The 26,861-nt window shown below is 38.2% G+C and overlaps 1 protein-coding gene across 5 annotated transcripts in view; it reads right to left on the reverse strand.

The window, feature by feature from the left end:
• HUWE1 (HECT, UBA and WWE domain containing E3 ubiquitin protein ligase 1) overlaps positions 1-26,861 on the reverse strand; it is an 87,110-nt gene that overhangs the window by 29,365 nt on the left and 30,884 nt on the right. For 2 of the 5 annotated variants that reach the window (XM_072429807.1, XM_072429804.1), the window contains exons 16-52: positions 26,696-26,801; positions 26,462-26,566; positions 26,231-26,332; positions 26,059-26,139; positions 25,785-25,891; positions 24,324-24,501; positions 22,872-22,963; positions 21,685-21,896; positions 20,606-20,663; positions 19,221-19,397; positions 18,781-19,026; positions 17,938-18,071; positions 17,671-17,768; positions 17,275-17,460; positions 16,972-17,188; positions 16,399-16,521; positions 15,355-15,592; positions 14,299-14,529; positions 13,224-13,346; positions 12,636-12,731; positions 11,912-12,181; positions 11,679-11,831; positions 11,067-11,194; positions 10,901-10,982; positions 10,194-10,370; positions 9,524-9,683; positions 8,912-9,270; positions 7,009-7,204; positions 5,707-5,874; positions 5,361-5,509; positions 5,089-5,155; positions 3,997-4,214; positions 3,705-3,916; positions 3,417-3,599; positions 3,155-3,327; positions 2,366-2,511; positions 2,226-2,283 (exon numbers count right to left, since the gene is read on the reverse strand). In XM_072429807.1, the coding sequence (XP_072285908.1) occupies positions 2,226-2,283; positions 2,366-2,511; positions 3,155-3,327; positions 3,417-3,599; positions 3,705-3,916; positions 3,997-4,214; positions 5,089-5,155; positions 5,361-5,509; positions 5,707-5,874; positions 7,009-7,204; positions 8,912-9,270; positions 9,524-9,683; positions 10,194-10,370; positions 10,901-10,982; positions 11,067-11,194; positions 11,679-11,831; positions 11,912-12,181; positions 12,636-12,731; positions 13,224-13,346; positions 14,299-14,529; positions 15,355-15,592; positions 16,399-16,521; positions 16,972-17,188; positions 17,275-17,460; positions 17,671-17,768; positions 17,938-18,071; positions 18,781-19,026; positions 19,221-19,397; positions 20,606-20,663; positions 21,685-21,896; positions 22,872-22,963; positions 24,324-24,501; positions 25,785-25,891; positions 26,059-26,139; positions 26,231-26,332; positions 26,462-26,566; positions 26,696-26,801 (5,809 nt within the window). Of the gene's footprint in view, positions 1-2,225; positions 2,284-2,365; positions 2,512-3,154; positions 3,328-3,416; positions 3,600-3,704; positions 3,917-3,996; positions 4,215-5,088; positions 5,156-5,360; positions 5,510-5,706; positions 5,875-7,008; positions 7,205-8,911; positions 9,271-9,523; positions 9,684-10,193; positions 10,371-10,900; positions 10,983-11,066; positions 11,195-11,672; positions 11,832-11,911; positions 12,182-12,635; positions 12,732-13,223; positions 13,347-14,298; positions 14,530-15,354; positions 15,593-16,398; positions 16,522-16,971; positions 17,189-17,274; positions 17,461-17,670; positions 17,769-17,937; positions 18,072-18,780; positions 19,027-19,220; positions 19,398-20,605; positions 20,664-21,684; positions 21,897-22,871; positions 22,964-24,323; positions 24,502-25,784; positions 25,892-26,058; positions 26,140-26,230; positions 26,333-26,461; positions 26,567-26,695; positions 26,802-26,861 lie in introns of all 5 variants that reach the window. The other 3 variants (XM_072429805.1, XM_072429803.1, XM_072429806.1) reach the window with 2 other exon arrangements.

Raw genomic sequence — 26,861 nt, forward strand, 5'->3', positions numbered from 1 at the left:
AATGTACCGCTTTTAGACATATACATCTGGACAAAAAAAAAACCGCCCAGGAGGTTAACATGAAGTGGCAGAAGGAAACTTTCTGGGGATCAATAAGTGATTTATGCTTCATGTTGTACTGGCCAACAGTGTGTTTAGGTCTGGGTGGCCATTCTTTCACTTTGTAATGGTTGCTGTCATCACGACTGTTCCACAGCCACAGAAAGCATATAATTTGTATATCCCAACTGCAGGCCAAGAAGGAGTCACCACCAATGGTCCAATTGTATTCTGGATAGTTAAAATCAATTTCAAAATGACCTCCATGGAATTGTATGTCCATTCCCTGGGCATGGGCAAGAGGAACAGAAAGTTTTTTTTATTACATTTATGCAGCAATACAGCTTTCAAATTTTCTTTGCTCGAGTCTATGAACAAACATACATACTGTTCTGGTATGTATTTGCAACCTAACCCCATCATCTGACCACTCACGTCGGTACAGAAGCAAATGCCGTTTTCCAGCTTGTAATAACCTCCGTGAAGTTGTTCCTTTTATTTTGCGCAAATTCCAATCCTTTAATCTGGAGGCTAACAGTTCAGACTTCCCTTTTGACAAAGACAGTTCCCTTACTAGATTATCCAAATCTGATTGGCTTATAAAATTTGGCTTAAGCTCTTCAAATTGGGGTTCATAATTATCATTACCATAACCCTCCTGTTCCTAATCCGACATGTCACTGTCAGTAACAATAGATGTAGGAGGTACTGGCACTGGATTCTCTGCATCATGTGGCACAGGCTTCAGAGCAGATTCACAATCAGGATAGACAACTTTTGACTTGGTCTTCTCCAAAATCCCAGCAATTTTACTCATACAGAAGTAGCAGTCCAAGTGATGCCAAACCATAGACACAGCAAAATGCATTTTATTCCTTTTCCCATTCAACCATTGTGTTAGGCCAACGTAACAGACCTGACAGCAGATGAGGGGTCCAGCTTTTCTCCTGATTAAAGTAATACTTGTAAGCAAATCTCACCCTCTTGGTTAGGTTCTTGTGTTGATCACACAAGCTATATTTGCCACAAATGTAGCATAAATTGTTTATTAACACAGCTGCGCCTAATCATCTTTAGCTCAAAACAGACTCGCTATGACCTAGCTGTACTCTCCAATAAGATGGTTTCGCACTAGAGAACAGCCCTTGGTCCATCTCACCTTATATACCTATTTCTGACGTCAGCTCACTGACTTGCCAAGACATGCCTAGCTGCTGCTGGAACATGCATGCCACCAGGGGACGTGATTCAGCTTGGGCGGCAGCAGCAGGCATAGTGGTAACTGCAACTGTTACAATATTTCCCATGTAAAAATACTTTACCCCCAATTACCAACCATTTGAACAGCTATACCACGCCTATAACTTAAATTCTGATAGGCAAATTCTGAGTTCAGATTTGGAATCAGCACACTCGATATCATGTAAATCACATGTGTTATTCACAGTAGCAAAATCGTTGTTGTGCAGTGTAATCAATGAGCAAGGACTGATAAACAAGGGATACATTTCATGGGATAGAGCGATTCTTAATGTGCATCTTTTAGACAAACCATAGACCGCACAGATGTCAATAGTGACCACAGTGAGGTATTGTAAAGACTTGCAAGTTCATTCACTGATGATTACCCCATCTCATCAGCCCAAAAAAAGTGTCAGAAAAAAAGAATCCAAGCAGAGAAAGAAATTAAAGTATCTGTTCATCTGAAGACACTCACAGCACTTATGTTATTCAAAAAAAATTACCCAGTTTTCAGTGGCTTCTCTAGAAAAGTGTTTTTATTTGTTTTGCCTGTTAGTAGTAAGTTTGCCCCCACAGGATTTTTGTTTCCACTAGAAACATTTAGGAGGAACAGGACAGATGTTAAAATCAAACTTGGTAGTTTTACAGTGCTAGATTTTCTACAACCAAAGTTCCCTCTGCAACAAACATTCTCTCCTGCTTGTTTCCAATGTTTTTTGTTTGGGAAATGGCAGTGCCTGCAGCGAAGAGAGGCTAGGTGAGTAATTCAAAAATTGAGTAGTCAAGCAGATAGGTTTATTTTATTGTAGAAGGAACCTCACCTGTCTCTGTTCTGCAATCAAGGACCTGCTCGCTTTCATTATTTATTTGTTTAATATTTAGTTCTGCTTAAATAGGGTAAATGACTAAATACTGTAAGTTGTATAAAAACATGGGTAATTTACCTGCAGATCCATCTCTCTCCAGAAGTTCATCAATAAGATCTTCTAACTCAGTCTCCACCTGAATCAAAAACTTTAATTACAAAAATACACCAATATTAAACAATCTTCCAAAAGTAATGTCTGCTGAGAAACTGCCTCACCTGCATCTCCTGAGTAGTCAGAACTTCTGGCTGCCCTGCAATTACCACACTGTCATTCTCTGCCTCACCATCCATAATATCTCCATCTGTCACTTCAGCCTGAGAAGCATCTGGGTCCTCCTCCTGGGCTTCAGCACCAGTTTCACCTTTAAGAAAAATGTTTAAAGTTTACAAAAAGCCATTAAAAAAAGTAGAAATGTATTTTTGCTTCCACATGGGAAAGCCACAGTACTATACCTACACACACCATGTATACCATTTTCTATTCAGTGACAGCATGATCCAGAACAGGACATCAATTCAATACTGTTGTCTAAACTACTTTTTCTTTACATTGTATGGCAGCTCGTTTCACCTATTTTGTCATATTTTATGAAATCAAGTGTTTTTAGGGTTTTTAAACCTCCCTTCTCTTTTTTTTTAGCTTCTTGATAGCAGCAGTGGGACCCATTTCCCATGACCTTCACTGCTTAGCATACTTGAATGTGGAACTGATAAACCTCCATATAAAATGAACTGATCTGAATTTTTAAAATTCACCCGCAAGTAGTGCTGCAGATATGGAGATGTTTCTTCCAGTATCTAAAATCAGATCAACTCTTTAGTAACTTACTTAATATGAATGAGCTTATAAGCCTGTGTATTTCTCTTTAAAAAGACGGTAAGAAATAAAATACACACCATAAAAAGCATAAATTGGGACTTCACTGATTCCTGTACACAAAACCTGTGAATAGTAAAACCCACCACCAGAAGTATAAAAAGTTTATAAACATGTCCACTGTGTACCTGTATCTGGCTGATTACTATTAGGATCTCTGGTAGACCCATGAGTATCTTGCTCAGATTTGTTCTTTCCTGAAGCTCCTTTGCTTCCAAACAGGCTGCTAGGTTGATTAACAATGCGGGACAGAGTCTCCAGGGGTTTCAGGGCTGCATTTACTGTATTTGCCATATTTGGGCTGAAAGGAAAGCACCATGCAGGTTATCAAACTTTGTAAAGGACTATTATATCAAAAGGTAGTACATGGTAATTTTTTTTTTTTTTTACCTGGACAGATCTAAACTGTGGGGAACTCTTGCCAAATCACTGACAAGACCTTTTTTTAGGAAGAGGCGAATAATGTTGTTCATGCCATTGTGCTGGGTTTTGGTAGTTGCACTGCTGTAGAAGCTTGAAGTGGATGGACACGACTCCATGATGGTGCTGATAATACACATCACAGCCTGTAACCTGAACAAATGACAAACAGTTTTTTTTAAATTTCCTGATATTCAGAACTTGATCTAGGACAAATCTATGGACTAAAAATCAAGATCTAGTTCCGATAAATCTTACCTGGCATGCTTTTCAGTACTCTCAGCCATAGCCAGTGCACGACCAAGAGCAGCTTTCACTTCATTCACAAGGGCAACTTGAGCATCTGTGCCACTGCCTGCTGCAGCCAGGCTGGCTAGAAAGAGACGTGCTAATGCTGGTGTGTCCTTATCTTCAGCATTCTGAGTATGAGGCAGAAGATGATCCAAGACAAATGCCAGTACGCTACAATCCTGCCACCCAATTAGCACACAAATTAATACAACATGACAGACAGAATAAGAACACAGCAACAATTGTATCGAACATTTACCTCTTTAATAAGCTCAGATTGTCCAGCTGTGTAGTTGTAGTTGGCGATAAGTGTGGCAATACCCACATAAGATCTGACTAGCTCAGCCAACAGTCGAAGAATTGTAGAGGTGGGCAGTAAAGGTTTGCTGCCTTTGGCTTTCTGTTTTGCTTCTTCTGAACTGCGGTCCCCATCCTTGTCCTTCTTTCCTCCTTCACGGTTTTCCTCGGGAGTAAGAGCTGCACAGACCCATATATTATATTAGCAGTGACCAAAAACCACTCAGAATCCACTCTTTGCCTTTTTAAATTTGGCCGAGCTATGCAACTTTTAGGCAACCTTGTAGATATTATTTTAAAATATGTGAAAAACAGCACTTAACCTTCTGAGCGGTAACCCCGAGCCACACTCCGGGTAGCTAAAAAAATAATGAATAAAGACCTTCTCCGGCGCCCTGCCCGTCCAATCCTACCGTTGCCACGTCCTCTTTCTCCGATCGGTCCCCCGGCAATTGTGCTTGCATTCCCTGGAAGTTCCCGAAGACATTGGTGCATGCGAGGGGCCGTGGTGGGAATTTCAAATTATTTTGTATTGGATACAAAAAAAACTGTATTGAATCCAATACAAAATAATCATATTTAAATATATATCCATATATATATATATACACACACACATTTTCATGAAAGACAATGTACCACTTTTAGACAAATAAATCCAGACAGAACTGAACCGCCCAGGAAGTTATTAAAAAAGTAAAAACACACATTAAAATTACCATGTGGTTATCACATTTTTCCAATTCTATCACATGGTTGCCATTCTCTGTCAGGCCTTAAATGATTCCAACTGTCTGATGGGTTCGCTTTGACTGATATGCCAGAATAATGCCCTGGCTGTTCAGGTTCAAATCTTAATATTTAGTCATTAGTGCACAATTTTTACAACATTTTGGATTTTTTTTGTACATTTTTTTTTGTAGTCCTCTAAATTAGTACAAGGCATTTGGAGAAAAAATTGCATGTGCTTTCTTGCAAGGATATGTGCCCTTGCATTTTTGTGTTTTGAAAACTTAGGGGGGTGGGGGTGGTGAATGAGTCCTTAGGGATTTACCTTCGCCTTGAGGTGTTCCAGACTGCGGTGTCTCGGTAGATGAGCTATCAGCTGTAAAAACTCGTGCCTGATAAAAAAGAAAATAAAGAAATTAATAAATACCCAAATGTTTGCTCCACAAGCAAGTGTAGTCAAGTGTAAAAGAAACTGTTAATCAGGCAAACAGCTAGAATATGTCAGACTGATCTTTAGAAAAGATCATCTTTAGGAGTTTCTAAACCATAAATTAAAAAAAAACAAAAAAGTTTAGATGAAAGAGTTCAGATACTTACATTTATGGCAAAGCTGCCCTGGGAATCAAAGTCACTGCCTTGCCTGGTAAGGTCTCTGTACTGCTGGAAAACTTCATCGCCCATATCTTGGAGGATCTGGCTAACTTCCTGGTTCATAGCAACTGGCTTTGGTTCTGTTTTTTCAGGCACTACAGAAAAAACATGTATCTTAAACCATAGCCTAGTCAACACAACAGTGATATTAAGGCTGCAAAAGGCTTTCAGAAAAGAGTAAAGCTCTGCTGCTGATAGAAGGTTAAGTGGACTGCCAACCAAATATTACTAACAACTGTTACAAAACATAGTAGATAAGAAACACAAAAAGGCACAAAACAAAATTCCTTACCTTCTTCTGGTGCATGGTAAGCTGAAAGTGCATTCAACATGTCATAAATGACCTCTTTAATTGTATCTGAGATGACAGGAAGAGTAGAAGGTTTTACAGGTGTGGTCTTCACCAGTTGCACTGCATTTGGACCTTTAATACGAAGGTTCTCAAACTCATCATCGGAGGCTGAAAAAAAACACATTTCAACAAAACGTGTAGTTAGGTTTTAATTCAGTTCAATGTGTTTCTATGAGCTTATTTGTGTTTTTTTTTCTTTACATATACACCATACCCTATATGGGTTTTTGTAAATTGTGTATATATATTTTGCAAGTTCCTGTTACCATTCTTTTGCATTCCCCAACCAATTAAGGTTTTGGGGGACCATGTTTTATATGCCCAGAAAGCAAGCTGGCTAAATAAATGTCAAGGAAGGTACCAATGCTACTTCATTGAAATTAAATGGAACTTCGGTGCCACTGGGGAATAAGGAAGGATTTGAGGTTGTTGGCACTTTGGAAAGTGTTTATAGTCCACCCTCCTTACATTTGAAACCAGTATCTTTTAGAAAAACTAGAGTATTTAGGCAAATATGCGATAAGCGCATTACATTTTAAAACAGACCAAAAAAGCTAAACTCTTTTAGAACTTTTAAAAGGACTAGGGGGTTTCTTTGTGGCCAATATTCTCAGTAATTTGTAAAAGGTTAAAAGATAAATATTAAGATGCGAGGAAATCAACTGGCTCACCATAATCATCCCTTCCTTGCCTACGTGGCAAAATGGCAACAGTTGCATGGGGGATAAAAGTTGCTTTGCTTATAGTATAAAAGCTTCAGAAATTCTTATCTTGATGGCCAACAGCCTGTTTTTTAGCCTTTGGATAACTAGGTAACCACATGCATTTCAAATATTTTTATGCATGAAAACACAGCTCATCATTTCAAAATATACATCACTACCTTTTTCCATTAAAAGTTCAAGTACAGTAATACTTTAGTCTGGGCAAGTGATCCAAAGTAACTAAGTGTTAGAATTAGCAACTAAGTAACTAATTAGCAACTAAGTAACTAATTAGCAACTAAGTAACTAATTAGCAACTTAGTAACTAAGTGTTAGAATTAGCAAAAAACAAGTATCAGAAAGAGGTCAGCAACTGTGGTTTTATATTTTTTAAAAGAGGCAAATTTTGGTAACCTGAAACCGATCAACAACAGTTAAATATAGTAGAGAATTGTTCTATTACAATCAAATCTCTTACAAGTCACAGTATCCTCAAATGAGTGAATAAAAATAAACCAAAAAAAAAAAAAGTACTTACCAGTTCCTGAACCTCGTGGAGCTGGAAGAGCTATCCGAATGCAGTTGTTTGCAACCTCTGTAAAGATGTCTGGGTTTCGACAGGCTGCAGGACCGAGAACTCTGAGAATGTAGTTAATCTCCCGGGAACCCAGGCTTCCAGACACAACACCGGATGTAGTGCTACCGGCACCACTGGTAGCTGCAGATCGAACAACCTTAAAACATAAAAGCAACATTTTTAGATTTGCTTTAGTGCAACATTGTTTACTATCATATACATCATATCAGGCTTATTTACATGTTAGCACATACAAAAGTAGGTGAGTACTTTAAATAGTGCCAGGTCATGCAAAATGTACATCAAAAAGAAAAAAAAAGTATGACTGTTTGGATGTATGGGCATGCTCCACTGCCAACAGCAGAGCATGGAGGACTCAAACAGAAGTGTGCAAGAAAAGTCTAAATCATTTTTAAAAAAATCTTGCAGAATACCCAAGCTGATTTAGAACAGCAATCGGGTAACCAGCTCGCTAAAGTAGGAATATCAGCCTTTACCTTTTTTTTTTTTTCTTTAGTACATTAATTTACCATGGTACCATCTACCCTTTTGATGCTAAAGTATTTTTCAAGTACAAATAAACAAAAAAGTCTATAGTATTTTGCCCCAGAAGCCACAGTGCTGCAGTAATTAGGTAAAGAAATCATGAATTTAAACTAAATAGAAAGGTTTCTGTTTACATATTGACCCTGTATACCCCTGGCATATGCTCAATCTTTAAAAGGTTAAACAAACACCAAATATTGCTCCTCCCCTTGTGAGATACACCTAGGGGGCTAAATCATTGAGCATAACCAATGTAGAGGTTTTTTTTTTTTGCACCTTTATTTTGCTTAAAAACCCCATTTACCGAATATTAGGAGTATTCATTATTGGCTAAAGGAAGGGCCACACCACACTTTTAAGCCCAAGGATTCATTGCCAGAGTCATATAATACTACTAGTTTCTGCAAGGTAGCATGTTGCAGGTGCAATTTTGTGGCCAAACCATTCCTTTGGTCCACTAGACAAAAACCAAGCACAACGTTGCACCTTACTATTTAATAGATGAATTTTCTTGCACATGGGAAAGCCATTTATCTTTCTCTCCTCCACTACACCTGACTTACATAAATCATAAGGATAAATAATGAGACAGAAGACCAGTATCCAACATTTTCCATACCAGAAGCATTGTTTTTTTTACCCCATTTGCGCCTGACAGTGCCTGACAATGCCCTCACATAATAGGTCTTTTACAACTATTATGCAAAGGGTTACCCATGAACTCCCTTGGTTGTTCTAATTAAACTAATTTGGAATTTAAAATTTGAAGCCCTCTCCTGTTTTGATAAATTAGTCTCTGCATTCCCTTTTAATGAGAACATAGTCCTTTTGCATGCCACCAATGCATTGAGCTAGAAATAGCTCTCAACATTCTAGATGTGGGGTAGCCCATTCAATTAACATTCATATTATGATCATCTTTCTGTAGGTGGGATTCCCTCCATTGGCTGTGGCTTAGTGTACAATTAGAAGAAAATTGTTAGCAGCCTAGGTATAGTCTCACAAGAGAAGGTACCCTACTTGAACTTACTTGAAGTTTCCAAAGTCTTAAAAGTTTAAACCAAAATATGATATGCAATTAATTTACTATTACAAAAAAAAACCCCAAAAACTAGCAAGCCAGGTATAGTTAAGCAAGAAAAAATTCTGTGCTCTTTTGCATTAGCCAAGTTTCTAAACTCAACACAGGTGGAACCTTGACCAAAGGTATGCTGTGCTCCCTCCAGTCCAATAAACTAATGTAAAAAAAATTTGCACGGACACTAGATTTTAAACAAACTAAATCGCTGCTGTTAAGAGATGTAAATTAAACATTTACCTTCTCCATGGTATGCTGTAATGTGAATGGATCCTCTATGATATGCCTGAAAAGGAGGGTAACTAAAGGAGTGAAGCCATTAAAGCCAGAGCTCTGAGTCAAGCTCAGAATCATGCGTGTGCTCTTCAGCTCAGCAAACATCATGGCATATTTATGGTCACGGGTGAGCCGCAGACACAGCCGAAGAGTAGCATGTAAGGTGTCAGGATCCACAGGAACACCAAGCATGCTAACACATGACCTGATGAGAACAGTGACCATCTCCTCTGTCAGGCCTTGAATAACTATGTCTCCAATTTTGAGCTCTTCAGTGGGGGACTCTTTTTCAGGAGAAACACTCTCTGGAGCAGGAGTTACATCTAGTTGGAAAAAAAAAAAGGGTTTATGATACAGGACAATTTAAAACAGATAATTGCCCTTAAAACAGAATACGCTAATTACTAAAAAGACAACATAAATAAAAAAAAATATGTAACGTTTAGGCTATAGCTTCATAATGTAATGAGAGTGTAATAGGTGCACATTCCCTTTATTTTGCACATTGACTGGCCTGTATATAACATCTTAGCATTGAAGATTTATAGAACAACTAAATTTGCTACTAGCACATACCAGCCACTTTCTCTTCCTTTTGCTTAGTTTCCAACTCTTTGCCTTCCTCCAAGGTCTTCTCTAGTTCTTGTCCATTGCCATTCTTGCCACCTTTGATTAGGCGTGGAACACGCAGCAGAGTGAGCATCACAGGCCGCCTATTTCCAGTTTCTTCATTTACCTGAGAAAAAAAATACAATTTACAGGTGTTAATTTACATCATGAAGACACAATAAAGTGTTCCATAGTTACAGCTCATGAAAAGAATTCCCTCACTTTAAAAGTGTTCATATAATGCAGCTTCCCAAGAATGAAAAATAATAATTCTGTACTGCTCATACACTTAAAGCAGTGGTAATCATGTAGGCAGCGTGCTAGCTAGTACTTACAGGGAATGAGATATAGGGATTGATGGCTAGCAACACTTTTGGGGATTCAATGTCCATTGACATTAAAACATGGAAACTTTTGTACACATATAGCATTGAACCTCTCCTTTTTCTATTTCAACAACTAGGTGAACAGTTTTTGACCTAAATATACACTTTTTAAAAAAATCTTGCTTATGAAAATCAACACACTTCATCATTAGGATAATATAGTTATTATAATTAGTTCAACAATAAAAAAAATACGTAAAGGTAACCCAAAATATATGAAGATAAACAAATCAGTATATTTTGAACACTACCTGAACCATAGTGGTGAATTGTACAGTATATCTCCGACGACCAGCTGTGAAACGCACACAGGTCTCCCCAGCTTTCCATGCTGTATCGATGGTGCTGTTGTTACTAGCACTATAGCTACACCAACGCCCTGATCTGTCATCAAACCAGCGCCAGTTGTTACCATTTGATTGCAGAAACTGAAAATAAGAATATAATAACATCAGGGTTGTATTTCTGCTAACTGAAAAAAATGAAGGCAAATATGTAAAGTTGTTTTTTAGCCTAAACATGGAAATCAACACCAAAACAAAAGAAGCCACAACATATATGTTTGGTCACTAAAAACAGACTGAAGCACTAGACCAGTGTTTCTCAACCAGGGTTTAGTGGAACCATAGGGTTCTTTCAGAGGTTGTTGGGGGAAGGGGTTAGCAATAAGCAGTTTGTCTCAGGTCAGATCAAGGGACACCAATGATATTTCTGGCTATTTGTAATGGTGACATTCTTTCCATTGGCCAGCAATGCAAGATTTCATTCCACTGACCATTATGTTAATGTACTGTGAGCATTGTATATATCTCTTATACCAGGGGTTCCCTGAAAACCTGAAAGTTATTTAAAGGGCTTGCCTATTTTAAAATAGTCAAGCAAGGCTGCATTAGACTGTCAATAGAACAAATAAGTATGGTCAAATCACATCCAACTAGTCACAATATTTTAAAGTTACCCTGTTCATTTGAACTCTGCGCTTAGATGCAATGGAGGTCTTTTCATAGAAGTCTATCAGCAGTAGGACAGGAGTTATCCATCTGTCAGGAAAAACCATGATGACAGTTATCACAACGTTTCAGAGATGCAAAGCTTTTACAAAATTGTGCAAAGAAGAGACTTACTTGGGTGTGTGAACCTCCTTTTGCTCCTTAGCTGCTTGCAGACACGGTTGAACCACTTCTAGCAGTTTAATCAAAACATTAAGTATCCCGCTGGTTTCCACTACTCTGGCACATGGGAGCTTCAGCTCCTAGTTAAACCAATAGAAAGTGATGTTTATATGGCAAAAAATTGTATATAGATTGTTGTACAAATTAAAGAAGAGCAGAAAATAAAAGGGTTTATTTTGCCACAACCTTTTAGTAAAGTACAATTAAAACATCAGTATAAATCAGTCATTATATGCTTCCTAAGTGCAGTAAGAAACTCAAATCATGGTATTCGAGGTAGGAATGGCCAGGATATTTTATATAAAAATAAAAATTAAAAGCCATGTTACTTATAAACACATGCCAAATAAAGTTGAGTAAATCAACTATAAGTAAGTTTAAGGTAAACAATTCTTTTACTTGGACACAACCAAACTTGTTACGTGGAAACCAGAGCCAAAATTATAACCAGCATTATAAGGCAAGCTGGCAGCACCAGGAAAATTGCAACATACATATTTTGTTATCTCTACATATTAGCTGAACAATATGTCATTAGGACAACATTTACAAACGTACCAATACCTCAAAGAGAAGCGTCAGTAGTAGAATGCGAGTAGCAAGGTTGGATGCCTGAGGAAGAGTTGCCATCTGACTAATCCACTCCGACACCGTTTTATTATCGCTGGTTGTAAGAGGAAGAGCAGCTTTAATTAGCACATCAGCCGCTTCCCAGACCTACAAAGACAATAAATCACTATTTTAAGTTAAGAAAAATTATATTATGTATAATTTTGAGAAAAGGATGCTAGTCTGACCTGGTTGACCACTTGCTTTAGAATCATATCTCTATAGTCAGCTCCATTACGCTTTATGGCTGTCATAATAAGATCACAAACACGGTAAACTGTATCTGGCAACTCATCCAGCAGATGAAAGCAGCCGGGGAGCATGGTGTCTGTAAAACCATGCAGTTCATCTTGCTCCAAGGGTTCTGCATCTTGGAATTTTTCTAGGCACTTTGCCTCCTCTTCCTCTTGTTTCTCGCGGGCTTTTCGTTCTTCTTCCTCTTTTCTGCGTGCAGTTTCCTAAAGAATGGTAGAAATAAGGGCTCTAAAATAATAGTACAAACAAGTTGATACACAGACCAACCTCACCAACCCGCCTCAATCTAATGGCTACAACACAGTGCCCTATCCCATAAAATATAATTTTTAAGTTTTTATTTATGAATTTTTGGCTACCTGTAATAGTGACTAACACAACGAACATCAACGCTTTATACTGAAGTTACCTCTATCATCTTGTGTCATTTCACCAGTGGTGAAAAGGAGGGGACTGTGTGCAGGGGAAGAATCAGGGATACAGTGGATGGGGAGAAAAAGGGGAAGGAACATTGGTCAGGTGGATGGGAGAAGGAAGAGCTCTACCTTTTCTAGCGCAGGCACAAAAGCCAGTGCCCTTTACACCCTGTTCACTTCTCAAGACTTGTTGGAAAGCTCCATTTGCCCCATTAAACCCACAGCTGATCTTGTACTGTACCTCGGGCAGCTCTGCCCTCTGTTCCATAGGGATATCTTGTCCCAACGACATGGCAATGGCTCTCAGCATCTGATCTTCCTCTGACATACTCAAGTCCTGCAGAGCAACAACAGATACCCCATGTCAGTTGGGCTGCTCTGCAGAATGGGGAGGTCAGGGCATGAGAGTAAGGATGTACAGGCAATAGGAAAGACATTAAGAATCCAATGGGTTTGGGAAGATTGGAGCAAAAAGGTGAGAAAGGGAGCTGCTACAGCTTAGCCAAGGGAACCCATTTTACTGTAAAAAGGGAGGGGAATGGTTCACCTCTCTAGCTACAGAGTCAACCCTGACAATATTAGTCAGTGATGTTTGAAAGAAGTTCTGTGGTTTTGGTTCCTCACCTATCTAACATAAGACTGCTCTGTCACATGCGGATGCCTAAAGGTCTGCTCTGAGCAGAGTGGCACGGAAAAGCCTGCGGTAGAAAGGGGCTGGAATGAAGGACAGGGAAACATGAGATGTGATGAGGGAACAGAAGGGAAGCAAATCTGAAGCAGACGATGAAAACCCAAAAGGCTAAAGTGGCACAAAGAGGGCCACACTTACCCGTACAACTCCTCCAATAAGAGGAGGTGGATGAGTAAGCAGATATTCCGTGGCTTGCTCCATAGTGCTTGTGTTGAGAAGAGCTTCCATTGCATGTTCTCGTGTAAAACCCATGTCCATAAGCTGTATGGGGGGGGAAAAAAAGGGGGGGGTTAACATTGTTTAATAGGTAAAGCCTTAACCAGTCAAATGTGTGTGACGCCTTCATGGATGGAGACGTTAGAAGCCAACTAGGCTGTGAAGCCATTTATACAGCTTTCACCTTTTGCAGCACCACATGATGGTGGCAGATGTTTTACTGGCCCAACTTAAGGGCACATGGGTATCCACAAGTCGAAGGCTGCATTTAAATCAAGCAGTTTACATCAAAACTATTTTGTCATAGCGATCGTAATGCATATAACAGCACAACCCCCTTCCACGAAGACCCCAGGAAGCTCAGCGTTCAGCTCTGTACTGCTGCACTTGTCCTCTCAACACACAAACTGCCATGGAAGGGTTTCTGGGGAGTGTTCAGGTCAGCTCAAGTAGCCATATGATTTTACTTACAACTGTTTATAGTAAAATGCTTTAGACTAGTCTTCTGCATCAATATTTACTAAACTAATTGGTATATTAGAAAGCCCCCCCCAAATTGAGGCTCTCACCTGGCCGTCTGCCACGAGGAAGGCAAACTTAATAAAGAAAGTTGTTCAAACTTTGTGTGGAAAAAGAATGCACAGATTGTATACTTTCTGTGCACGAGGTAAGCATCTCGAAATAGTGTACTGGTGTCACTACACTTGTATGTAATCAGAAACATGACTTCTGTACACAAAGCCAGCCAGGTAGGAAATCTCTCTGCTCTAAGGGCAGGTGTCATTACTATACGGGTTGAACATAAGCGCAGAACTTTTAAAAACACTGCACCGTGCTGCCACTTTATATAGGCTGAAACCCGGATCCTGATGGTTGCCATTTGGACAGCCAAATTCTTTTTAAAAATGCTCATGATATAGTTTATTAGTGGACTACAAAATACCAAAAGTAAAATAATTAAGCTCTAGCTTATAGACAAGGGTAAATGAAAACTCGCCTGCTGTAGCTGCTGTTGGTTCACTTGTGGCTCTCTTCTTGCTCCACTCTCATCCTGCTGTGCTACCTCTTCTTCCCGACTGCCTTCCCTTTCTTTGCTCAAACGTTCTCTAATAACTGGCTCGCCACGGAGTATATGGCATAAGATGGCCAGCATAGATTCAGCCATTCGACCTCCATATACTTTTAACGGCTTCCGGTTCCACAAGTTCTTTATACAAGTAAAGGCTGCCTTTAAAAGGAAATTTAAAAATTGATTAATATTTATAGATTTATCCAAAGAAAATCGATTAATGAATAATGCTGGACAAGTCACATCTGTTTAACTGTGGTAGGCTACAGAAACATTACTCTTGCAGTGGGTCCCGCTTTTCACAATGGTGGGTCCCACATGCTTCCATAGCAACTGCAGGACCAGCTCCTTAAAGCAACGTCTCTTTCCTTACCCAATTGGTGGCAGCTCGCAGCACAATGCACGACTAGCAGTATGTATTATAAAGTATGCCTACAACCTAGGGGAGAGAGTGCAAATAGCAAAAAAAACACCACCGGCTACCTAAAGAGTTGGGGTGAGGAAATGAACACCCCCTATTAAGCTTTAGGATAAAACAAACATTCTCCTTATTTTTGGTCCAGTTACAAGTACAAAGTTTATAACGGAGGTCCTGTATTTAAGTTATAATTGGACCAGCTTCAAAATGACTTGGCAGCATTTCAATGTATTGACACATCAGCCGCTTATTTTTGAGATTACTGTTGAGAGGGGGACCATGATGAGCTACAGCTGCTGAGAAAACTACCAAAACTAGATTACAGTACTTCTCACTAACCATGTGATAAATTGCTCCACACTGCCTGCATCTTTAGCACTAAGTGAAGGCTAGTTTAAATACCTCTTTACTCTTTCTTTACTCTCTTAAAAAATAAACTGAACACATGAATGTATATAGCTTCATTTTTATTGCATTAATATATTCATTTGTCATTTATATCTGCCTAACATTGAAAGATATGAAACCCACATGAATTTTGTATAGATATAAAAAGAAGAAAATACCTTCTGAGTAACAACCAAGAATCGCAAGGCACTAAACTGAGGAAAGTTCTGTCCTCCAGGCAGCTTGGTGGGAGGTAGAGAGTGTGGTGACTCCAAAACGGTGGTAGGATTCACCATCTTTTCCACCAACATGAGCCAGGCATCCAAAAATTCCCCAGTACCATCTGGCAGGTCAGGGTGCTCCAAACCTTCGGACACTGGCACTCTTCCACCCATAGAAAGGGCCCAATTAAAAGTTCTAAAATGAGATGTAACAGAAATGGTAAACTATTAAAACCTATAAAGTATAATACAAATGTGTCATTCACATGCTAAAGACTACTAACAAAAATATATATATATATATATATATATATTATCCCACTTTCAACTTTGAAATTGAAAGTGTAATAAAATCCTAAAAAAAAAAAATCACATGCACTTATGGAATATTTTAATCAATTAAATGTATTGACTTTGTTTTGGAGTAAAGCTAAGTATACAAGTCAGACAAAAATTGGACTGATGAATGACTGATCGGGAAAAAATTGGCTGTGCTTTCCTATGGAACAGCACAGAGTGGGTGACACTTGTTTGTCTTCCATCATCCTCTTTCTAGAGAACAGAATGGCGCTGTGTGCAAAGCCCTTGCTCATTTGTCTATCACCAGAATAATTGTATGAAGGTATTTTTCCAGTGGTATTGATGCATTTCTGACATCTGTATTGGGCCTAAATGTCTGGGGATGTACAATTTTTCAAAACACTAAAAAAACTATTGTATTTTTCTAAATCTGCTAGCAATCTATATTAGGTGCTAAAAGGGATAAGTGGAAAACTAAACCTCTCCAAAATAAATCTAAAAATAAGATATGTTTATTAAATACAGAAGTAAAAGTTTCTGGTACGGACAAGATTCTGGCTAACCAAATGAGTGAATACATCAAATATAGACAAACTCCTTTTATTTCTGACCTAAAACAGTCTCCTGACCTAAATTTTGTTCTACCAGACTTCTGATAAACTTGCTTAGACACAAGGAAATGCAAGAAAAATGTTAACTTACTCAAACAGCGCATTGTGCCCACCCGAACACAAAAATTTCTGCAGCATCAAATGATAAGGATATTTACGCTCATCAAACAACATGGGAGATGTGAAGCCCACAGAGCATATGAAGAAAGTTAACCTAAACACAAAAACACAGAAAACAAGACATTGGAAAACCGTGGCGGTTTGCATTGCTGAGCAATTCTTTGTAAAAAAGCATAGCTGTCATTGTAATTAAAAAAAAAAAAACCACGTGGGATTAAGCTACAGCGGAAATAGCCACAAACCAATTAAATAGCTGGAGCAGCTGAACCTTTAGGTGAATTACTACCCTATACGTAGTGTGTACCACCAACAGTATCTGAGCCTAATTACATAAAATTTCTGACAGATAAAGAAAAAAAAAAAGGTTACACAACATTGCAGAAGAGAAAAATTTGCTCTTAAGATCTCTCAAGCAGGCAATATATTTACTAAAATATATACCTGGTTATATTCAAGTGGACTTGTTCTTGCAACTTTTCTAGATTTCCGAGAAACTTCCTCGGTATTAGCAGTGTATTAGAGAGAATTTATATGCTTCACTCACCTGAACCTAGGCGTAGGAGTATATGGAGGAGGCTGCCAGGAAAGGCCTTTGGTAAGCAGTTTGGTGAGAGAGGATGCAGTGGAACGAGCAGCAGGAGTGGGCGCTGTAGTGGCGCTTGCTGCATGGTGACTTCTTCTTTGCCGGACAGGAGAACCGACACATAGCTTAACCAGGAGTCCAAAGAGCTCAGCTAAAGCACGACCTAGTCTTGAGGAAGCTTAAATTAAAAAAAAGATAATTTTAGTAATCAAGGGAAATTTAAGCTTAAAGAGGCAAACTTTCACTGTCACATAATTCTCTTACCGGACAATAACGGCTTGATTTGTTTAATGCGGGCAGCCATCGCAGGGGTGATCTTTGGCTTGCCCTTAGGGTCAGAAGTGCTTGGTTCATCAGTTTCCATTGGGGCCAGGGTATCACCATCCAGTCCAATGCCTTCTAGAAGTCCAGTGGTCTCTTCACTGGCAGCTGAGCTTTCAATTTCCCCTTCTAAAATTGAAAAAAAAAAAAAAAAAATGATAGTTATCCTTGCTGTTATATTTCCACTGTATGCATAAACTATGATAGAAACTAAAACACTTTCTCAGTACTTTTATGAAGGGACAAAAGGAGACCTCCAATATATGTCCTGCTTTAAGTTATTCACCAAGCATAAATGTAAAGACAACTTCCCCGTTGTGTGCAAAGTGAAAGCTGTACCTGCTCTCTTGGCTCCTTGGGGCAGTGGGGTAGTCTTCTCTTCTTTGGGTGCAAGTTTTAGCATGTCTGCCTGACCAAACTCACATCCAGGGGGCAAGCTGGCATAAAAAAAAAAAATAAAAAAAAAAATGTTATTTACATTAAAAAAAAAAAAAAAAGGCTGTGGTAAATTGTTTAGGTGAATGACGCAAGAAAAAAAAAAAAGTAACTCAAAGAAGCTGGTTTATAGTCATACTTATGAAATACATTCCAACCCATTAGCATTACCTGTTAGGTGTGCAGAGAGACAGTAAGACAGTGCTTTCCCACACCAAAGAGCAGTACAGCTGGCTGAGTTTGTTCAAAACATTCAATCCCAATTGAGACCCCCATTGGTTCACGGAGATGGCACGGATTTCACTCTAACAATTGAGAACAAAAAAAGTTAAGAAAAGGCATGGTTTTATATTGTTTTATTTACCAATTAAATACAAAATGTTGTTTTTATCAAGCTACATAGATATTAAATGCCACATTCATTCACAAAGTGTTGCGCACAGACTCACAGATTAAACATAGATCTAAGGAAGTCAAATTAGGCATGGCACATTGCTTTTATACACAAAAACCGGGGTCTAACAATAGCTTATTGGGGGACAAGGTGTTTGTCCTAGCTGCATACCTAAAATACTTAGACGTTAGACTTAAAATATATTTAGGAGCAACACTGACATTGCAGTGTTGAAGGGGGTACTCTATGATAGGTAAATTTGCTATAATTGAAACTTTGTCAGTGTTGATTTAGGTAAATATGCTCAAAATTAAGTTTGGTAAATCTGAACTAAGTCCAGATTTAAACCCAGCAGCAAAAGATGTATAAAACATTTTAATTCTTACCTAGGGTTTGTGTCCCGTCCAAAAACTATCCTCATTAGCTTGCGGAGACCTAAGTTTTTTTTTTTTTTTTTTTTTGACTGTGTGCTCTGTGCCTTAGCAGTCTAACAAAGCACACATACTGCAAACAAATTTTTGGTTAGCTAACCAGATAATGGGCTTTAAAGGCCAAATCAACACACATACTTGACTACTTGACAGAGAGCCAAAGGGCTATTTGTGGCCTAGTCCTCTTACCTGCCCAACTCTGCAAGTGTGGACAAACATCATAATGTAAGCATGGGCAGCTGTAAGGGCGTGAAGCAATGGCGTTGCTTGGGCAGACAGTGTAGCATCTGCAACATTTCCTGCACAGGCTAACTCTCGTAACAGCACAGATCCACCAGGTGCCTCAATTGGCCGATGTAGAGGATCCAGGGAGGAAAGAATAGAGTCCAGCTGAAGCAGTCCTTCCTGGAGAACTTTGGGTTCATGGGACAAAGTCTAAAAGAGAGAAAAATAAAAAGGTAATTTGTCTAAAAATAAATATAAAAGCCATTTTACACACAGGTGCCAGTTTAACATAAAACACTCTGCTGTAAGCCCCCCCCCCCCTACTTAAGAAAATTGGGAAATTTTAGGAAAATTGAGAGGCAATGGCTTTACCATTTTCAAATTACAGACTTTTCAAAACTTACCAAAATAGATTTGCATACACCAGCCACAGCCTGGCAAGCTGCAGATGTGGGGAAGTCAATAGGTAAATTAGGAAGGCCCAGAATAGTGACCAGTGGGAGAAGTCCTTTTTGACTCACAAACTCCTGACAATGATCATCTGTTGTGTTGTTGCTCAGTATGGATTCGACAAATTTCATCTGTAAGGAAAGAAATCATTAGTAAAAAAGAGAATGCAAAAGGGCTATAGGTGTTATCTTAAAATTATGCAGCAGTGTGCACCTAAAATAGAAGCCGAACAGGAAACAGTCATAGCTAAATATACTATACTCTGAGGTAACCGACATACCAGAAATTTTTTTTATTTTTTATTTTAGAGACACTGAACTCTGCAAGATGTGTCAATAAGTAAGGCAAAATGAAAATTACTGGTCACCAGCATTGCCTGTGGTATCTCGGCAGCTGATTTTTGCCATTCGACCCCCATTACTGACTTGCATTGAAACTGTGCAGAACTGGTAAACAGTGCTTTGTTTTCTCATGTTAAAGCTCCCAGCAAGTAGATGTGTGAGCAATGCAATGGCGTTAGCACCAGAATATTCAACCTCCTGAGACAAGCAGTCAGTCGTTGTGCCTTAGATCCCACACTGCAAATCTGAAGTTGTAGGTGAAGGAATGTTTAGGCACCCTCACATAGGGGTTTTAAGAGGAAAATTACCTGCACAGGCCTCAAGGTGTTCTGAGCTATGCTACAATGGTATTAATGCTGAGCAATTGTTGCAGACAAAATCTTGCACTCCTCGTCCCAACTTCTGCATAAATCTATTGACCAGTGAAACTTTCCATCATAGTAATGTAGTAGAGGTAGTGAGTCCCCGTATATTACACCTGGTAGTTATTTTTATTTAGAGATGTTTTTAGCACATCTCCTTACCTGGCTTTTGTGCTGATCCAACTGTCTTAATATTGTCTATGTAGTAGTCATGGGGTAAGTACGCAAATCAGAAGCTTTAATCTTACTCAGACTCTACTAGTAGCATGTCTGTCTGAAGTCCAGGATTCAGAATTATTGGGGCTCGGAAAAAAACTGGCAAATACAAAGGAGGCCTGAAATAGCAATTTCTATATTTTCATTATTGCGTCTGTTGCTAAAGCAAATGTCTAAATGACAGTAACCCTTCCTGTGGCAGGCTGAAAACATTGTAGCCGTAAATTTAGTAGCATTGTCAGTTTGCTGACTCCAAGCTGATCTTCAAGTACACAAAATATACAAATATTTATAGGTTTTTTAAATTTATGTTTGCCTTGAGTTTATCGTAATGCTATGCTGCGTATACATACAAACTTTAGCAATGAGAACACAAAATGTAATAAAGTATTGGGATAGGTATCAAGTGATGAAACTCACCACATTCAGGATATAGTCCATAAGGGGAATAGGAATTCTTTCTTCAGTTCCTACCACGCTAAAAAAAAAAAAAAAAAAACTATTTAAAAATAGCAATCTTAACTGAATGGAGGCAAAGAACAAATGATTGAATGTTAAACATTTACGAACTAGGGATACATTTAATAGTTGTTATAGAAACCAAAGTTGCAAGCCCTTTTGCTGGGGTATGGGCAGACAAATGAAAACTTGGACATCAGTCTCCATGGTAAAGTCAACTGCATAAAAATACAATATTAAAATAAAAGGTGGTATATAATGAGAAATAAAACCACTTATTTTTAATCCTATAAACTAACATATACATTTTTACAGGTTCTTTTATCAATTGGTATAGCAGTCTTCCTACAATTACATATTTTAAAATACATAGTTCCATGTGTTAAACTTATACAGCAAAATGCTTGGTCTAACATTTTCCTTTTTGAAAAATGTATTATTCCCATATTTTACATTTTGAAAGTTTGTAATTTAAATTTATATAAACCTCATTACTCCAAGCGACCTTAACTCCTTTGTCCCCTGGTCCTCAGCCAGTTTTGCAGACTTTTCAATGTATTTCCATTGTATTTTTTCCCATTCTTTGCAATGTTAAAAAAAAAGCCCAAGCCAATGCATTTTGTTTGTAAATTTTCTATTTTTATCCAATGTACACACTAAAGAATAAAATGCATACATTATATATACCGAGACATAAGTTAAATCCCTGACAAAGTACTCCATTCAACCTTAACAGGATAGGCTTTACAATATGTGAAAATCTGGTTAACTTTTACACCCGGGGATCAATGAAGCCTAGATGCCCAGGTCCAGGCTTCATGAAATCACAAAGCAATCTTCATAGTTGTTGTTGTTTTTTGCCATCAATAACACTGGTAACAGGGTTAATGAATTCACAAAACAAACCCAAAAAGAAATAAAAAGTTAACAATGTCATGTTAACATTCCACACCTTTGTATTGCCAGAAATATTAAAAGTGGTTCAGGTTATAAAATGCTCACTCCTAGGTAACCAATGCCACCGTTTTACAGACACTTACTGTTGACTTTGCTCAACATCGCTCTGTTGGTTGGTGCTGAAGCTCTGCATAGCTTGTACCTCCTCCTCCTCTTCGTCTTCACTTGAAGCCTCCTCTGCTGCATGGTTAGATCGTGGTGGAGGAGCAGCTGTTGTGCCATCAGCCTTTTGAATTGATGGCTTTTGACAAATATACCTTGGGTCCCTACCAAGATTGCATATTTCTTCCAAAAGCTAAAAAGAGCAGATAACATACCAGAAATCATTATAGCTTATCCTGAAAAGAGAGGGGGAAGAGGGGAGGGAGAGGGCGCAGCACCGCCCCCTTAATTCTTAATCGCCTAGGCGATCAAGAATGAATGGGAGCGCAGAGCCTCCCAGGATACCTACTTCACGCATCCCAGGGGGCTTTTGGCTGCTCCTTCTACAAAGGAAAAAAGCCCTTTCAATAATAAGGAAAAAAAATTGCCAATCTCACCCAATCGCAGTGAGATCGACAAGTTTTTTCCCAATCTACCTCACCCGATCTCAGGCCTGTGCAGTGCGAGATCGGGTGACATAGGAAGAGGAACACGGAAGAGAGGATTTCTGCGCCAGGTCGAAGACAGATACCGGGACAACGTGGGATCCGATGGAAGAAACTTTCCGACAGATAGATTGATCTGCGGGGTTGAAGTGAGATTTTTTTTTGTTTTGGGTTTACTTCCGCTTAAACATATTTCCCCAATGCTTTGTTTAAAAAAAAAAAAAGAAAAAAAGATTCTGCCCCTAAAATCAGTTCTGTCATGGTATATAAATACGTACAATAAAAATGTAGAGAAATGTATTGTGTGTTTAGGCATTCAGCAACAGTTCTGACAAAAGGTGTATCAGTTCCTAACAGCTGAAATCTAGAGATCAAGCATACTTACAAAATTACACAAACCTATGATTTAAGAAAAAAACATTTCTGGTTTAAAAAAAAATAAAAATAAAAAAAAAAAAAAAAAAACTTTCCCCTACAAGGCTTTTGTCTACAATTAAAATATTTCTAAACCCTCAGAATTAAAGGGTGGGTTTGTTTGTATACAATCATCTTGTTTTATAAAGTCTTATTTCTAGAGAAATGTACACAAAAGCTAAATCAAAAGACTAAAGGAACAATGTTTTCATGTACCACAGATAAAACCTTTTATGCCTACTCAACCAAGAAATAAATATAAGACTTACCTTAATAATAGCGGTGGTGGCATCTGTTTTTAGCGTGGGTTGGTGCCTCATCAGCTCATCAACAGCACTGCCCAGGTTGGAAGCTGTATCTCCTGCAGGAGACCGGAGAGATGTCAAAGCTGGAAAAAACCATGGCCCTCTTTATCCCCTAGCTAGAGACCTGAAGCGCACTTTTCTATTCTGCACTACAGGTCGTAGTGCTCTTTTGGGAAATACCAAGGATTGATCATCCAGGGTAAAGATTGAGCTTTGATCATCCAGGGTAAAGATTGAGCTTTGGACAGCAACAAAAGAAATTTTTTTCAGCACTATAAAACATTATTCTACAAGACTGAACAACCCTGAACTTGGTTCTATCAAAACAAGTTAGCAGTGGAAGCTCCCCCATGTTTCAATACAAACAAGTTTTTTTTTTTTTTGTTGCTTTGTACACGTGCATTTGAATTGCCTGTAGATATAATGTATTGGCAACTGAACTGACAGATCTACAGCTGAATAGAATCAACTTCTTCCTCCATGAGAATGCAAGGGCTGTTCATGTGGTAAACTGAAGGATCCGGATTATCGATGGCCGGACGGATATTCGATTGTCTATATCTACCCTGTTTCCCCTACAATAAGGCACTGTCTTATATTTTTTGAAATGCCCTAGGTCTTATTTTCAGGGGGATGTCTTATTTTTCCATGAAGAAGACTACAGTACACATTTATTGTTGAAAATCACTCATGTGCCATCGATTGTCCCCTTCTGATCACTGACTCGCCAGGTAACAGACTCTGTTAGGGCAGGGATCAGCAGCTTGCTTGTCCTTTGAAGTTACTTTCAGTTTCACTCTGCACTGCAGCCAGCATCGAGGAGTCACACAGAGGCACACAGTATCAGGTATCGGAAGATGTCTTATTTGCGAGGGGTGCTTTATTTTAATTGTTTGAGCAAAAATTGGGGGATGGCTTATTTGATGGGGATGCCTTATCATCGGGGAAACACGGTATATTTATTTATCTATCTATCTATATAGCCAGCATGAACAACTAAAGCATCTAAATGTGGAGTAGGTGAGCTACTAGCAGACATGGTCTCACAATCTTAAATAAGAAAATCATAGTGTTTAATTTAAATAGCACAATAAAAAACACAGTTAACCACAGGAACCATAAAAACTCAAACTGAATGGATGTGACTTTCAACCTGGATCTCATATTTGTCTAAATCACAAGTTATTGAGATTGGAAACAATGTGCAAATTACAGCCAGAAAGAAACTATTCTTGTAACAGTAACTGCCAGGTTTATTTAATATATTAAATGAATGAAAAGATTCAAGAAAGTTAAGTTTCAGCCACCTGTAGAGGCGGTTGCCATTTAAGTGATATTTAGATACACTAATACATGCTACCTAAAACATTAGAGCTTCAACTGGAGTTAAGACTTCCAAAATGTTTTGCTACATACCTAAAGGGTCAGAGCTCCGCCGTCTTCTCATGGCAGGAAGGTAGTCTGGAGACAGCAACACTTTAAACAATCTTTCAAAAGGTTGGCACTGCACAAATGACTGCAAACCACGGGCATTCAGACACAATGCGCTGAACACATTGGGGAGGGAGCCAAGAACTTCCCGGGTAGCAGGAACCTGGTGAATAAAATTTCACTTTTAAATATTTTTTAAAATTAAAACTAATTTTAACTAAAGATTAAATTTACTGTACAGTAAAAGGAAAAAAATGTAGCTTTTTACGAACACGATCAATGGCAACACTTGAGTACTAGGACTGCACACGAAAACTATACATAAGCATTGAAGTATAAATAAACGTTGTCCATGTGTTGGTCTCTCCCCATCTCTTAACACATTCATTGGTTAAAGGTTTAATATTCTGTTGGCATATGTAGACCTACATTGGGGACATTAAAGAGCTATTTTGTCAGAATTGAATTTGCAACAGGCTAAATGTTCCCTGAAGAGCACAAAATATTTTCAGTGCCTTAAAAATTTAATTCTATACCTCAATAAACAAAGGTATACCAATTTCACTAAATTGGTTAATTCAAAATCATGAACACTTGTTTAGCAATTAAAAAAAAAAAAACATGTATAAAAAAAAAAAAAAAAATCTAAATTCTAAGTCCCCCACATTCCTAACATTGCTGTATACATACTTTAGATGACTGTTGTGTCCAGCATGAATAATGAGAAATAGAATTGGGCCTTATATATTTTACTTGAAACATGAGAACTATATTACTCAACAAACAGATTTTAAACATCACTCTCCAAAAGGTAATAACCAATATAAAAGCTTAAGTGGACAGGCATTCTCATCAAAAAAGCAGCGCTGCTGAAAAGGATTTGTTAAAAAAAAATGCATTGTTTGACCTGCAATTAAAACACATCTCCATTGGTTGTGTTACATGTAAAGAAACTCAAAAGTGGATGATAAAAATGCAGATCCAAAGGGAATCTGCTTGCGTTTTTAAATGTACATCACATAGGAAAATTAGTCCATATACTTGATCTTTAAATCTAATTATTGGCCAAGGAAAAACATTTTTGCATCAGTTAAACATTTTGATCAGGCCCGTAAGATATGCACAAATGTATTTGGAGGTAAAAAGTAAGGTCAGCAAAATACAAAATGCCTAAATCATTTTATTCTAATTGCCAACTTGAAAACCTGAAGTACACCTGTGCTTTTATATAAAAGACTTCAATATCTTAAACATCAAACCCTTTTATGAAAAAATTGAAATTAGCTTAAAAAAGGCTTTTGTTTTGTAACCTAGGTCTTGAATTATTTCTATTTTGTAGCAAAAAGTGCTGTCCACATTGGCATTAGGACATTCAAGAATACTACAATCCCAAAATAAAAGGGTTGTGTCCTCCAAAAGATCATCTTAGAAAAGTGCACCACTTACATCTTTGATAAGAAGAGCATGCAGCATCACATCAGTAAGACCATTATCTTGTAGAGAAGACAGAAGGGAGGGCTCTTGAAACACAAAGACTGTGACCACTTCAGTAGCTGGAAAATACAGTAAGAGCAGTTAACACATATTACAGAACTCAGACACAAATGCAAAGGATGACAGTTTTAATACAGTGTACAAAGAACAGGAGGCTTGTATGTAAAATAACTTGCTTGATGTGGAGTCTAAAGTAATGAATGGTTGAAATTTTGTACAAACTTACCCAGCAGGAATAGGGAAGGTCCATAGTACTCTGCATTGCTGATTATGTGTTTTAAAGATGTGGGAAGGGTTCCATCCATTACTTATAACAGGGAGAAATAAAAATAGGGTATTTTTAGCAACATGTGATGACAGTTACTAATTACACAAGAAAGGTAACTAAGGGTAATCACCGTGCCGAATGCCATCTGAGAAAGCGGGATCTTGAATGGCTTTCTTCAAGAAGTTTAGCATAGATTTCAACAAGGCAGCTCTTTGGGGAATACACTGAACACCTATAAATCAAAATTAAATGGTTATAATCTACTTGTATTAATACACAATTGACAGTTTTATACTGAATTGTCATTGAAGTCAAGTACAATCTAAGAAGTTACTATTTTGGCATCAGGTTTGAACCTTACCAGAACGTGGCAGCACTATGCTTCCAGTGCTGCTACTTGTGGGTATGGGTCGAGGTTCAGTGGAGGTGGAAGGACCTGGACTGCTTTCCATGGCCACATCAGACACTGGAAGATATCAAAAAATACATTAAAAAAAGCCTGTCAAATTTAACAAGTAAATTAAGGGATAATTATATTTACTGTGAAGGAGAAAAGCACAGACTATCATCCAGAGTTTTTTTTTTTCCTTATTACCTTCCATGTCGGTTTCCATCTCTTCCCCTTCCGGAACAGTATTAGGACGCTGGATTTTTGGTTTAATGACAAATGGGCATTCTTTTCTGCACAAGTCAACTTCGTGCTATTATAAAATAAATAAAAAAAATATTGGAACACCACAATTCATAATGCAGTCTCCATA

Source organism: Pyxicephalus adspersus, chromosome Z, assembly GCF_032062135.1.
Source record: "Pyxicephalus adspersus chromosome Z, UCB_Pads_2.0, whole genome shotgun sequence".
NCBI lineage: Eukaryota > Metazoa > Chordata > Amphibia > Anura > Pyxicephalidae > Pyxicephalus > Pyxicephalus adspersus.